Source organism: Rhagoletis pomonella, unplaced genomic scaffold, assembly GCF_013731165.1.
Source record: "Rhagoletis pomonella isolate Grant_MI unplaced genomic scaffold, Rhpom_1.0 Rhpom_scaffold_00008, whole genome shotgun sequence".
Taxonomy (NCBI): domain Eukaryota; kingdom Metazoa; phylum Arthropoda; class Insecta; order Diptera; family Tephritidae; genus Rhagoletis; species Rhagoletis pomonella.
This window is the reverse complement of record NW_023458562.1, coordinates 25,995,809-26,010,349: the sequence shown is the minus strand read 5'-3', so window position 1 is coordinate 26,010,349 and position 14,541 is coordinate 25,995,809. Positions and strand designations below refer to the sequence as shown.

Below are 14,541 nucleotides of genomic sequence, written 5' to 3'. Positions count from 1 at the left end.
ATTTAAAATTAAAAATCCCAAAAACCCCCAAACTAAGATGCTTTTCTAAAAATCAAATTTCATAGAAGAGAAATACAAAATTGGATTGGTTTTGTTGAACCCTATCAAACAAATGAACTACAAAATTATAGCATATGGAATCATAAATCATACATTTCATGATATTGCATATTCGTACTTTTGAATTAAGCGTACGTATGTTGGTATATTTATGATAAATTTTCATAAATTTTCTTATTTAATTAAAATGTATTGCTTTGCAGAAAAATGTATCTAAACGTAAGGTATCTACTACATAGCATATTGGTAGTATTCCGAAGTAAATCTAAACTTTGAACACCTTTAATTAGTTCACATAAAATAATGTGTTGCACCAACCTTAATTATTTTAAGCTCGTTCGTTGGCTCGTTGGTTCGTTCTATTTTTCCCTTTTTTTACTCTGGCACTACCAACCCAAAAAAAAAAAACAAATCACGTAAGTCAGATTTTGTGCGTTTGTTTGACTGTATGCAAAGAAGTACCTGCCTAAAAATACTACTAATCAAAAATTTACGCTCTCTTGCCAAAACTACAGTTGAATATAGGCGAGCGATAGATAAAAAGACAAAAAAAAACAGAAGTAAAGTAAGAAATATCGCAAATTCAAATTTAAACGACATTGGTTGAAAGTCAGTCGGTAAAAGCATCTTCAGTGCCCCCAATATTGAGTTTGCCATATCATATATTAATTCTAGACGATGTAGTTTACAATCAGACCATGGGACCTGGCGCCACCTTGGATAAACGACGACCCGATTTACGCGACGAACTCGGCTATATTGCACCACCCAATCGCAAGCTGCCACCAGTGCCCGGCTCGAATTACAACACCTGCGACCGGATTAAGCGAGGTACAGTGATAAGTAAGCATCTAAATTTACAATATACAACATTTATTAATGCGAGCAAATATCCTCTTGTTCTTCCAAGTTTTTTTTTTGGGTTTGTTTGTTTTTTGCGTAATGAAAAGGTCGTATATTTTTTTGCCTTTCTGCTTTATTTTGTTGGTTTATTGGCTATTCATTTACGCTTTGCGCCATATGCATACCCAATGCTATTAAAAAAGGACAGAATGCAAAAGAAAAATAAAACTGAAGTAACGAATTAATTGTTAATAAGTTAGCGTTATTTTAGAATTTCGTTTTAGAAATTTCTAAATGTACATTTCGTTTACTTTGTACGCACTTCTGGTACAATACTTTTTTACGGTGTAGCCTATCTAGCTAAACTTTGACAAATTTTCATACATATACATAAAAAGTTTCGTAATGTCCTTTTGGTAGAATTTTTTGTATCTTTTGCATGCTTCATAAATGTTGTAGTAAATTTAGATAATAGCTTTAAGTAATAGCTTATGCTTTTATTATGAGTGAAAGAAAATTTAAGGCGAAGTATCTTAAGTATCCGCCAATTAAAAAAAAAAACAGTAAAACTTCCCCAACACGAACCTGTATTGGTCCCCACAAAAAAGTTCTACAGCGCCAACTTGCAGCTATAATCGACATCACCGAGACGGTTGATAACACGATTGCCGGGCAAAATATCGATTGTGGCATAGGCTGTGCGGCATGGTGCGCCATCCTGCTGATATCAAAGTTCGCCCAAGTCCATGTCTTCAATTTCTGCACGCAAAAAATCGATTATCATGGCTCTGTAGTACTCATCGTTGACCGAAATGGCGTTTCCAGCAGTATTTTCAAGGAAAAATGAGCCAATGATGCCACCGCTCCAAAATTCGCACCAAACAGTCACCCTCTGAGGATGCATTGGCTTCTCGACGGTCACGTGTGTAAATGCGGCCTCTCAGAAAATATGATTTTTCGAGTAAAATCGTTGTCCAATCCATTTGCATTAATTCCCATATTGTTCTATGGTAAAGCGATTAATTTCGTTCCGCGGGGATATGGTACTGACTTCCTGTCCAGTCCTGTCCATATGATATAAAAAAAGCTATATTGTAGATTGCCTGTTTAACTTTAACGTAAAGCAATCACTTCGAAATAATTAAAATTTTCTACCGTAATTCCGAGTCGGTGACTGTAACCTTAGGAGCATTTACGAGAATTGTTTTTTCGTAATTACCATGCCAGTAGAAAAGCTATTCTTATTCTAGTGACACAAGAATTGGTCACACCACACCACCGTAAACTTTGCTTAAGGAACTTGATTTGCTCCTTTATAAGAATAAGGTAACCCAAGAACTAATGGCGTTTTCTTTTCTCGAAAAAAATGTCACCTTCTTATATGGCAACATTATCAGGGTGCAACATTTTAAAGAAAGAGAACGCAATATGCATGTGAAGATACTGAGAAAGGAACACGAAAGCTTGACAGCCCTGGCGCAGGGCAGAATAAATGCAACATTATTTCGAGAAAAGAAAACGCTATGCCATGCAAAAAGTTGTTATCGATATAGTTATTCATGCTGAAATAGATAACTTTAAAGGCTTTTATCGATACTATTATTGTTCAAATTTTGTGTCAATATAATATTCGATGGTACTATCGATAACGTTACTGTTATCGATATGTTTTTCGGAACCGTTGCCGCTGAAGTTTCCTTCACCAAATTAACTTTATCATTCCTGCTATCGATATTATTTCGAGAGTGTACATCTGTCGTTTCCTTCATCAATTATGTTTATCGTTAGCACTTCACTTTATGCAAAGCTGTCTATCGAAACCAAAGTATACATCAGCGATTACTCTTAGATCGTAAAAAATTAATACGAATTTTGTTTCACTCAAAATGCTTTCGCCTTTTTTAAAAACCTTAGACTACTTAATTTTGTATGCTATATTTTACTCAAAAATATAAATTCTCTTTTTTTCCTTTTATGTTCACCATATGAAACCCGCCTACTACAAATCCCAATCCAATCCAAAAAATATATAATTCCGATTTCAATGGCTTTTTTACTCCTGCAACCACGCTTCATGTTATATGAAACACTTTATTATGTTAATTTAAAAAATACGTACAAAATTAAAAAAAAAATCAAACTAAACAACAAAAAACTTAAAACACAACTACACGCGATCTTACACTCCAACAAATGAAATAAATTATCTACTATAAAATTTATATAAACCCACGCGCCATGCACATTGGGTCTGTTTATGAACTTGTGTGCGTGCGTGTGTGTATGTGTGAGTAGCACGTGGCATACGCTCGAATCACTCCACCTGGGATCCACGCCGTACAAACTTGTACGAGGAATTGAAGACGCCACCAGTGCCATTGCACGGTAATCATTATGGTCCCGAGGATGTACAATGCCATTATAGACATCCAGGTAGGCTGCATTAGGGTGGTACTTAATTTTTTGAAGTTTTTTTGTTTGCTTTATTAACATTATTTTTTCGATAAGATTGTTTTTTTTTACTTAATTTTTTTTTGCGTTATTTATTGTTAAACAATTGTTTGTGACTAACAATGTTCATAATTGTGATACATGCAATACATGAGTACATACATAGTAGGTATGTATCGAAATGCTTAACAAAAGCAAATTCTCTGAAATATCCAAAAAGCTGGCAAGGTTTTGAAAGATTTAGTGAACGAGTTGCTCTAGAAGTTGACTAACGAAATGAATAACCTTTTAAAATTTTTTTCCACTGATTCTTATTTTTTTTTGAAGATTATCTCCTTAATTGTAAAAAGTAGAACGTTTCAAAATTTGAAGAAAATTTAACTTTTTTTTTTTAAATTTAAGATATTAAAAATTTTGGTCTTTTGTATTTATCGAAATTTTTTTATTTACTTACACGACTCTTAAAAAGCTATTCTTAATTCCTGCTGCAGTAAAAAAGCTCTGAAGCTTTTATATTTTCTTTGGTAACTTTTTAGCATTTCAAAAGCCCTCTTATTTCTTCAGCAGCACAATATGTTTTAAATGTCTTATTTATAAGTTATTATTTATTTTGAATTTTGTGGGTACTCAAACCAAGACTAGAGACTTTAACAACTACTAACAGTAAGTAATGGTGTGTATTTCTTAAAAAAAAAAAAAAAAACAGTTTACAATTGTAAAAATATTAAAATTTTGCATGAACTTTCAAATATGTAATCACTTTTCAACGCAATACAATGTAACAACAGTAACAACATAACCCACAACCCCATAAACTACCAAACAAAAGCAAACAACCTCCAATTACTTTTCACAAGTCTTTACTAACTCACTGCATTTTTCTACAAAATTCTCCAAACATCAATCACCGAAGGCATGGAAGACGAAATCTGTCCCTATGCAACCTTCCACTTGCTCGGCTTCCGCGAAGAAATGGATCCCACCAAAGCAATGAACTTCCAAACCTTCCCACATCAAAATGGACATGCACCCGGACCCGGACATGCTGGCACCATGGGACCACCCGGTCATCCCGGACATGTACACTCACGCTCCGGCTCACAGTCAATGCCACGCGCCAATCGCTATGCACGCAAGAATAGCCAAGGTGGACAATCGTCGATTTACACACCAGCTCCGGAATATGATGACCCAGCCAATTGCGCTGAGGAGGATCAATATGTGAGTAGAAGCTGAAAGCGTTGAATTAGATTAATTTCACGCATTTTTTTTTCGTGTTTTCCAGCGCCGTTACACACGCGTCAACTCGCAGGGCGGCAGCCTGTACTCAGGTCCCGGCCCTGAATATGATGATCCTGCCAATTGCGCACCCGAAGAGGATCAATATGGCTCACAGTATGGCGGTCCATATGGCACACCATACGATCATTATGGCTCACGTGGCTCGATGGGACGTCGCAGTGTTGGTAAGTGGGCGCAAATCACGTTAAAATCGGCTACAAGACTTCAATGCAATTGTAATTATTTGCTAGGTTCGGCACGTAATCCAGGCAATGGTTCGCCAGAGCCTCCACCACCACCACCACGCAACCACGATATGAGCAATTCATCGTTCAATGACTCCAAGGAGAGCAATGAGATCTCAGAAGCTGAATGTGATCGTGATCATGGACCACGCGGCAATTATGGCGGTGAGTTTGAAAGAAAAGAGCTTTTGAAAATAAAAAATTATAGATTTTTTATAATCATTTTTGAAAAAGAGGTTATATTAAAAAGGCTTTTATATGAAAGGCTTATATCAGATATATAGTACATTTGTACAAAAATTATTATGTGTATTTATAACCGCATCATAAATAGTATAAATGTAATGTTAATTATTTTTGCTTGTGTATTTGAAACAAATTAATGCTAATCTATGCTGTTTCGTATTTTTAAAAATTATTTTATAAAAAATACGCAGAAGACTCCAGTGAGGGTGAGTGAAAATTTTAAAAAAAAATTGGTTTGTTTTCAAAATTTCTTGAATATGCAATTTATATTATCTATTTTTCGAAAGTCTTCATGCAAATTTTTAATTTGTAAACAATTTCCCACACATTTTGAACGAAAATTTCCCTGTTTTAAATGTTGTCGTAATTGTAAAAGAAAATATTTCTTCTCAATATTATTCGCACTAATGTTCCCAAAAACGCATATTCATACTTTTCAAAATTATTATTGTCGCACACTCAAAAACGTCATTTTCCAACGCATTCACTAATCTATCCTTGCATTCATATCGCCTAGAAGGTCATAATGCGTTGGAAGTTTGCTCATTTTTCATAAGCCCACTTCTCAACAATTACGGAGTTTTAGTTATTAAGTTATGCCTACACACATACATACATACCTATAAATATACACAGGTTCATACACATTATATTGTAAAATCTTTATTTTATACTAAAATGTAATTTCCCAAAAGAAAGCTTAGTCCGAAAATTCCTTTCTAAATGTAGGCTTGTGTTAATATAAAATCTTACTTTAAGTCAAACCCACTTTTAGTAGCCATTTTTCATATTACACAAATATTCCCTGCTCATTAATCCCATCAAACAATTCATCGAATATACAAATCATTTGAGCCCCTGCAACCATCGAGAATCATAACATCGTATATGGCTACCCAAATACGCATCATTGAAACGCATTTCATGCGTACAATAAATTTATTTTTTTTTGTAAATTTTATTAATCCATACTCGACAAGTGTCTTCAAATATTCATACTGTGTTTTGCTAAAAAGTGTTAACCCTTGTGTTTTGTTTATATGTTTTTCAAAATTTAACATTTGTATATTTTGGTTACAGTTTTAATTATTGCAGGGTTGGGTTGAAATCATTTTACAATTTCCTTCACCATAATTTGCACCATTTCATTTCCTTTCATTTTCAAAGCACATCGTGTTCACATCCTGTATTTTATGTTTTAGTTTCCAGTCCATGAAAATTCAACAAATTTTACTTTCACTCATATATCTGTCACTAAAAAGTGTGGGGGTTTTTTGTTAAGAAAATTATGAAGATTTTATTTTTTATTGACACATACAAAATTTCTTATTATTATTTTTAATTTACATAATTTTATTCATTAAGTCCATTTCATATTGTACATGGCATCAGCATGACTTCATTTCACATTATAGAATTTATTTACTAAATACATAAGTGTGTAGTTGTAAAAATACAATTTTTATTTGTAGTGTTTAGCGCCAGAAAATCGAACATCGATGATCCAGCTTTTTTAAATGGGTTCCAAAAACTTACCAAACCGGTGGTTTTGTTTTCCAAACAGGAACGGAGCATTATTAAACATATAACCCTAAACTCGAAAGTGTAACCATTATTGAACTGTAAAACTTATTTCAGTTTTTCTACTTCATTCTACTTTTTATTTCAATCAGTTCTTAAGGCTTGTTCTCACTGTTTTTTTTTTTATCTTCTTTATTTGTCGAAAACGTTTGCATAGATAACGAACCACTACGGATTAGTTTTGGTATTAATCGACACAAATTCAGAAAAATGTAAAAAGTAAGTCCTGGCTGCAGGCAGTTGGGCGATACTTCGATTGCAAAAAGTTCGTACGACTGGTGTATTCTTGTCTTAAAAGCTTCAAGCGCGAATATCTCATAAAGTTTTGCACAATTTTTATAAAAAATTGTGGGTCTATAGAGCTTGCCTGAAGCTATCTTTTAAAGACTTAAGAATGTTTCTACAGCAAATCTTTATACACATTTTTTGGGCTGAAAGAAAGACTTGAGGCGCGATTTTTCACAGTTTTTTCTACAAAATCTGTATAGAACATTTTTTACAAAATGTGCCCGAAAATTATTGGTCTGGACGAAATTTCTGACTAGTAAATCCACCCGATGATTGAAAGTTGCGCACAAAAATTCCGAAAAATTCATTTTTGTCTTAAAAGCTTCAAATATAAATATGCTCGTTCTATGTGGGAAAGTGTGCTCCCTTAACTAACGATTGTAATCGCAGTGGAAACCAGCCTTAAGATTTGTGCATGAAAATTAGGAATGTAATAATTCATTTTTAGTGGAAATGTAAGGCAACAAAGCTCACACCTAAAATAGAAAAAAATAATCACCACTATCAAAAATATGGAAAAAACGTTAAGTTAAAATTTATAAAATCCGTATTGTGTTACATACACATGTGGCCAACTAATTAAGTTAATGACATTTTGATAAGTTTAGGGTCTTTTTATTTTGTTTATTTATTGTTTATTATTATTATTTTTTTTTTAAATAGCACATTACAAACTTTGTTCAAAAATTATACAATATAAAAAAATGTTCACTAAAATCTTTTATTCAGATTTAAAAAAATGGATTGGCAGTTTTATAGCCCATTAAATTTAGTACAGTAAATTGCAAGTTTAAAGGGGTTAGATATTCGCGTTTATATTTTTTTCTTGAGCATTTTCCTCATTATATGTACAAAAAGTATGCCCGAAATTTTTTTAAATGGAAGAAAGTACTGAAAATTATGGCGAATTCTCGCCACTTCAAACTTGCACCTTGTTATACACACATTTGATGAGCTATAAAACTTTCTAAGAATTTCTAAAAATTATGAGTTTCAATTTTTGGTGACAATTTTTTTGAATTTGTGTACAAAGTTTCAAATGTAGATTTTCATGGCTTTTATTATACATATAATAAACTACACTTTAACACAAAAATTTTATAAACATTAAATAATAAAAAAAATAAATAGGCAACATTATTCAAGATGTCACTAGCTTAGTTAGTTGATCGAAGGGGTATTTACCATAAACATTCATACATTCTTACATTATTTTTGTTAATTTTAAGAAACTCGCAATTTGCATGAAGTAAGGAACCATTTAAAAAAAGCTGGACTCAATTGTATGTTTTTTTTCAGAATATGCAAATGGAAGTTAAAAAGTTCGTGAAAAAGTAGTTTTGTCCATAAGAAACGCGGTTTTTATAAACTGACTCAAAATGTTCACTCTGATCTGTGCAAGACGACACAAGAAGAACGATTATTATATTTTATTGCTGTTGACGTTCGCTGCTATCAAATTTTTAAACCTTAGCAATTTATATTCGTACGCACGATAATGATTGCGACTTTCTAATTTTTGTATTATCTTTCAATCGCAAATTTGTATAGTCCACACAAAACTTTAAAATAGTTCCCACGACAATCGGGTCCCCCCTCGGATCGCAATTTTTCTGTCGATCATATCTGGACACATCCTTTCATGTTTTCGTTGTTAGAATTTGAAACTTTCGTTGAAAGACTTTAAAGCAACTAAAATAAGACAAATTAAAAAAAAAACGGTATGGATGCGATGAAAAATAAATGGAAGCATGTTTCAGGTTGAAGAATTTAAAGAACATATTCTTAATCTATGGAGGAAATACTATAGGAATCTGCTCTCAAAAGCTCTGCCGCAAATTTTTGTTGACCAGTATTATCAATGTATCTAGAAGCGTTTAAGGGTCCGTTAATGAATGCAAATTCACTAACGCCAAGGTATTAAATTCCATCCCAAATTTAAACCTTTATTTGGCCATTACTATATCTATGTACTATTTCTGAAGAAATGAAACTTTTCGGCGCTTAAACTGACTCTGCTTTTTCAGCAGATCGCCTTAAGGGCAGAGCTAACTTGCCGCTTTTTTTGCATTAGCGAAATTCAATGTAATTCACGAACTTTTTAGCTTTCAAAATTGGTAGGAATATGAAAATATTGAAAATTTAGTTGCACAAAATACAAATTTTGTCAATTTGGAAAATACATATGTGTTATGGAATTTTGGAATTTTTCAATATGGTTGAAAAAATGTTTCAATCAAATAACTTTTATTTAAACAGTCTCACGAAATTTAGAAGATTAAGCTCATTTTAAAATGATTGTGAAAAAAAAATAAATTAAATTAGGCGTGTAACTTTTTACCATAATTTCTCATTAAATCTTCCATGAAAAATTCTATAATACATCATATCGATTTTCCAATTTTATATTTATGTAATATAATTAGCGTAACTTTTTTTTGTTAATTTATTGATTATAAATTTTCTTTCTCCTTTTTATTTTTATCATTTTATTACGGAACTTTTTCATACCGAAACTAAATTGTATTTGTGCTAACGGTTGGGAAACAATTGATTCACAAAACTCAAATATCTGCACAAACAAAAAAATAATAATAATAAATAAAAATTTTAAATGTAAGCAGCTGTCAAAAGATCCCCACTACAAAAGGATCAGCGTACAACTGAAGAAATGCGCAAACTGATTGAAAGGTAAAGTATGCAAGACACGGAAAAAGCACACCAAACAATTATAAAAAAAAAAAAAAAATATTTTATAAAGTAATTTCTAAAATTTCTAAAAGTTAAAGCTAGGCAATTTTTAAGCGTGAAAAAATTTATTTGTATTAATGTAGCAAGCGTATTAAGCATAACTTTGATTAAAGTAGAAAGTTAAAATTAAAATTTTGAAAACTTTGATATTTCGCTGTTAAAAAGCACAAGTTTGAGAAATTTATTGAAGGCAAATATTTTTTGCTGAGGTTATCTCGTAAAATTAGTTGAGTTGCATTTGTGTTAAAGTTCTTCAATTTAAATATGTATTATCACAGTAGTTTGATTAAATAAAAGTAGGAGTAAAAAATCAGGCTTATCGTGAATTCCATGTGAAAATATTCTCAAACGATTTTACTAAGTTCGTTTATTCATATGGAAATCGCGAATATGTAAAACTTGTTCGTTTATTGCAAAAATTTTAAACATTCTATACTTCTCTACTTGCACTAAAGTAGTCGAATACTTTAATTTGTTACTTAAAAATTTCAAAAAATTAGCTATGAAAGTTTGAAATACAGCACAAATTATGTAATTATTAATTAAAATCAATTTCTTATTGGGTATTTTTTTTTTGTATTTAATCCCTGATCTACATACAACTCTCACTCACTTCTACTATGTATGTAAACTACTACTCGTACTACTACCAATTCTACTACTATATCTACAAAACTACTCGTACTTACCCACCATAGTCGACGGCCATTGTAAGTTTGATTATTTTGTTTGTATAAATATCTAGTACATCAGTACTTACTAAATATGTATAAAATATAATAATATTTGTGTGTTTGTTCTTTGCATGCGTAGCCACATAGTAAGATATGACTAAATGGGTAAATAAATTTTATTTTTGTAGTTTAGTTAAAGACATAATACATGTTTGCATGTTTTTGTTTTTGATTTGATGTTTGTATCTATTTTTAATTTTTGTATCTTAAAAAGTATTGTACGTTTACTTTTGATTATTTTTTTATGGTTTTTCCTTGTATTTGAGTTAAACGGCAAATCACAGTTTGATTATTGTAAAAATCCTAATAAATATATTTTATAGATATAAATCTATAGTTACTCGACCAATGCTTTTCTAAATATGGAAAAGAATATTATTATGTATTGCAGCTTGTAACACATTTTCACAAACTTTTGAATAAGTTGCAATTGTATGTTTTAATTGTTGAGTAAAATTGATGACTCCGTTGGAAAACCACTGAATGGCTTTATACTTATATACCGTCGTTATCAGTTATCTAAAAAAAACCTTAATCCAGCCAACCAGAGATAATTATTCGCAAAATAATACGATTAATTACAGTGAAACCTCAATATAACGAAGTTGAAGCGGTTGGACAAATACATCGTCTTATTTATAGTTTCGCTATGTTTATAGAATATCAAACATTAGATACAACGAAAAATGCAAAATTAAAAAAAAATCGTTATAAGTATGGTTTCGTTTTTTGATGTGAGCAGTTTGTTATGCCGAGTCTTTTGTTAACGAGACTTTAACTGCCATTTTATCCCAAGCTCAAAATTTCTTCGTTATATCTATAGGGCATTCTTGTGAGAAAACTTTCGCAACAACGAAGTTATTTCAGAGGACTAGCAAACATTTTGTTGTGTCAAGTTTTTTGTTTTATCACGGTTTGCTCCATCGAGAGTTCACTGTAATATGATAATTAGATTTTTCAATACTATAATGCTACCCATGTAAATAATAAAAAATTTGTCATTATATTTATCTCAAATTTAGATTTAGATTTGTTCAAATAATAATTTTTTTAATATCCCCCAAAAATTAGGTAAATTTCCCAACAACGAGTTTTTTCAGAGGACTCAGCAAACCTTTTGTCCTATAGAGTTTTTTGTTTTATCAAGGTTTATCAAGGAGATTTTACTATAATATATAAATAAATGTAATGTATGTAAATAATATAAAAATTGTTCATTATATTTATCTCAAAGTTAGTTCTAGATTTGTTCAAATAATAAAATAATAAATAATTTTTTTAATATCCCAAAAGTATAACAAACAATCGCTATCAAAAACAGCGTTCTTTATAAGCCGTTTTTACTGTAGAGATTTAACTCATATTCGCAAGTTCACTTCAGATTTTTTTTTTTTTTTTACCGAAATTCAAGAGTTAACTGCCAAACGTGAACTAACTCCACTGTGAAAATACCGAATATGACAGACACTTCATAGCGAGAATCTGAGTAACCTGAACACGGTTTTGTATTGCCGAAAATGTTTTTATGGCATATTTAGATAGAGATAGAGAGTTAGTTATAGCACTGCGATCGGTAGATCTATTATGGCATACAGGTATGAGAAAAATATATTTCCATTATTTTAAACGTCTCTTTAAGATCCAAAAACCGTAATTATTTAATAGGGGTATTCACAGCTCATAGTATACAAATCTGTTTAGATACTCGAATTCGGGAGATAATTTTATATAAGCATCACATGGAATAGTCCTAGGTAAAGCTTGCCTGCTATATTTTAATATTAGTACTTTCTATCGAAAATTTGGAGCCTCTTAAAACACTGTATACACAAACTTTCGTGTTTTGTATTGAACATTTTATTGTGGGTGTTCACACTAGCCTGGTTATCAGGTTATTTGGCTTAAAGTCTAAAATAAGTAAGTTTACGCGTTATAAACTGAATAAAAAACCGCATAACCAGACAAGTGTGAATACCCACATTGTATAAATCTAATATATAGCTGTAATTATAAATATGAGCAAGTAAAAAGTACTTACTAACTATATATAGTATGCATTGAAAAGAGTTAAGAATGAGATAAATACTGTAAAAATAATACATACTACCTAAAGGTGATAAGGTGCCAAGTCCATATTTTTTCATAATTTAATTTTGGATGCAAAATGGTAGGTAATACGAAACTACATCAATTTTTCGTCTCTCCTGAAGAACTAAAAAAAATGGACTTGGCACCTTTTCCCACTTAGGTGGCGATATATAAATTATTAAAATTGTAATAACTTCTCACATGCATTCCATAAATTTGTGTATGTAAAATAATGCAATTTCCAAGTTTACTAATTATTGCTTTTCTCTCTCAACTCGCCACACTTTGGCCCAATCAAAACAGAAACGAAGCCGGTCCAAAACAACTCCAACAACAAAGTGGCGCAGGATTCACAGCCTACGATACTATGGCAGTGTAATTTGTAAACCGTTAGCTGTAGTACCAACGATAACCACAAACACAATTTACTAGCACAACAACAACTAGCAGAAAAATGTAAAACCTCCCAGCTCCACTAGTCACAGCAGCAGCAGCAGCAGCAGCGAAAACCAAAACAAACCAAATTTTTTCTTTCAGTGGATTAGTTTGGTGAAATACATAGAGCAGAAATTAGTTGAGTATTATGTAGCGTGTGAGAGATATTGCTGAGGGGGAGCGAAGAATGGAGAGCGGGGTTTGACAAATGTATGTACATACTCTCCAGCTCTACTCAAAATAGTTAGGCAGCGCATGGGAGAAAGAGAGCGAGTAATATAAGTGAGTTACGGAGAGAGGAAATGTGTGAGCGGGAAATTGAAACAAAAGAGATGACGGGCGTAATTTGTGCGAAAGAGATAAGTACCATATATATATATGTTATTTGGACATACATATATACATAAAAGAACATCACATTAAGTGTAAAAGAAAAAAAAACTAAGTGCGTGTATACAAACACTCTCGCTCTTTTTTCTATAAAAACTAAATACGTAACGAAGAAAATATAATGAAAAAGATGCAAAAAAGAAGAAAGTAAAATCATAGAAAAGTTGCTGAGGAGCTGAATGACGAAGTTCTAAGAAAAATATTGCATAACTACATAAACATATATGAAACGCATTTATATTATACAATACATACATATAATTATGATTAATATTACTACAAAAAAAAAAACACAAACGAAAAGCAACTTCATATATGATTATTAAATGTTCTATAAAAGTGCAGAAAAGCAGATGGAGAAAGTAAGAGCAAGTGAAAAACAACTACTTCATTAAGACGAAAACACCAGTAAAATATTTTACAACAACAACAGCAACTAATACAATGATGCATAATTATTTGTTGTTTATTTGCTGTATGCAAAACAAAAACCAAAAACAAATTTTAATTTTTAAATTAAAATTTAAACGAAACAAAGAAAATAGGATTATTTTACATAACTTACTCTACATACATACTTACATACATGATATACAAGTTCATGTGCGTATGTAATAATATATGTACACTCAAGCATTTATTGTAATTAAATAGTTGAAGCAGTTAGGAATGTGAAACGAAGTAGGAGATGTAATGAAATCAATCAAGTTTTTTATGAGCCATACATTTTTATTATCTGTAATTAAATTTAAGTGTAATGAAACGAACAAACAGTCATAAGACAAAATACACAGAGAAAAACGCTGAGCATAAACAAAGTCAGACAAGCAAATTTCATGCAAAATCGACGAGCGAATTTTTTTTATTTAGTAAGCTTTCTACAAGTACGTACATACATAATGAATAGAGCAGTATCAAGTGTTTGCGCAAACTTTGAATTTATCATTTACAATATTCTTATGTTAAAATGCAAATTTTGATACAAAAAACTGTGCAAATTGCTTTGTAAAATTTTGCGCAAATTAAAAAAAAAATTAGAATCCGTCTTTAAAATTCTCTGAAATTCATTGAACTAAAATTGTATTTTTCAATTAAGTGATTCGGTACATAATTGGTTAGCCAATTACGAATGAGAGCGCGAATTACAC

The 14,541-nt window shown here is 31.3% G+C and overlaps 1 protein-coding gene across 50 annotated transcripts in view; it reads left to right on the top strand.

Annotated features, from left to right (window-relative positions):
* Positions 1–13,643, top strand: part of LOC118744535 (Down syndrome cell adhesion molecule-like protein Dscam2) — a 170,518-nt gene extending 156,875 nt beyond the window's left edge. For 38 of the 50 annotated variants that reach the window (XM_036477630.1, XM_036477603.1, XM_036477600.1 and 35 more), the window contains 8 exons: positions 736–903; positions 3,199–3,336; positions 4,268–4,575; positions 4,640–4,820; positions 4,887–5,045; positions 9,620–9,686; positions 10,445–10,456; positions 12,872–13,643. In XM_036477630.1, coding sequence (XP_036333523.1) covers positions 736–903; positions 3,199–3,336; positions 4,268–4,575; positions 4,640–4,820; positions 4,887–5,045; positions 9,620–9,686; positions 10,445–10,456; positions 12,872–12,947 — 1,109 coding nt within the window. In that variant the 3' untranslated portion in view covers positions 12,948–13,643. The remainder of the gene's footprint in view (positions 1–735; positions 904–3,198; positions 3,337–4,267; positions 4,576–4,639; positions 4,821–4,886; positions 5,046–9,619; positions 9,687–10,444; positions 10,457–12,871) is intronic. The other 12 variants (XM_036477639.1, XM_036477645.1, XM_036477647.1 and 9 more) reach the window with 2 other exon arrangements.
* The last annotated feature ends 898 nt before the right edge of the window (positions 13,644–14,541 follow it).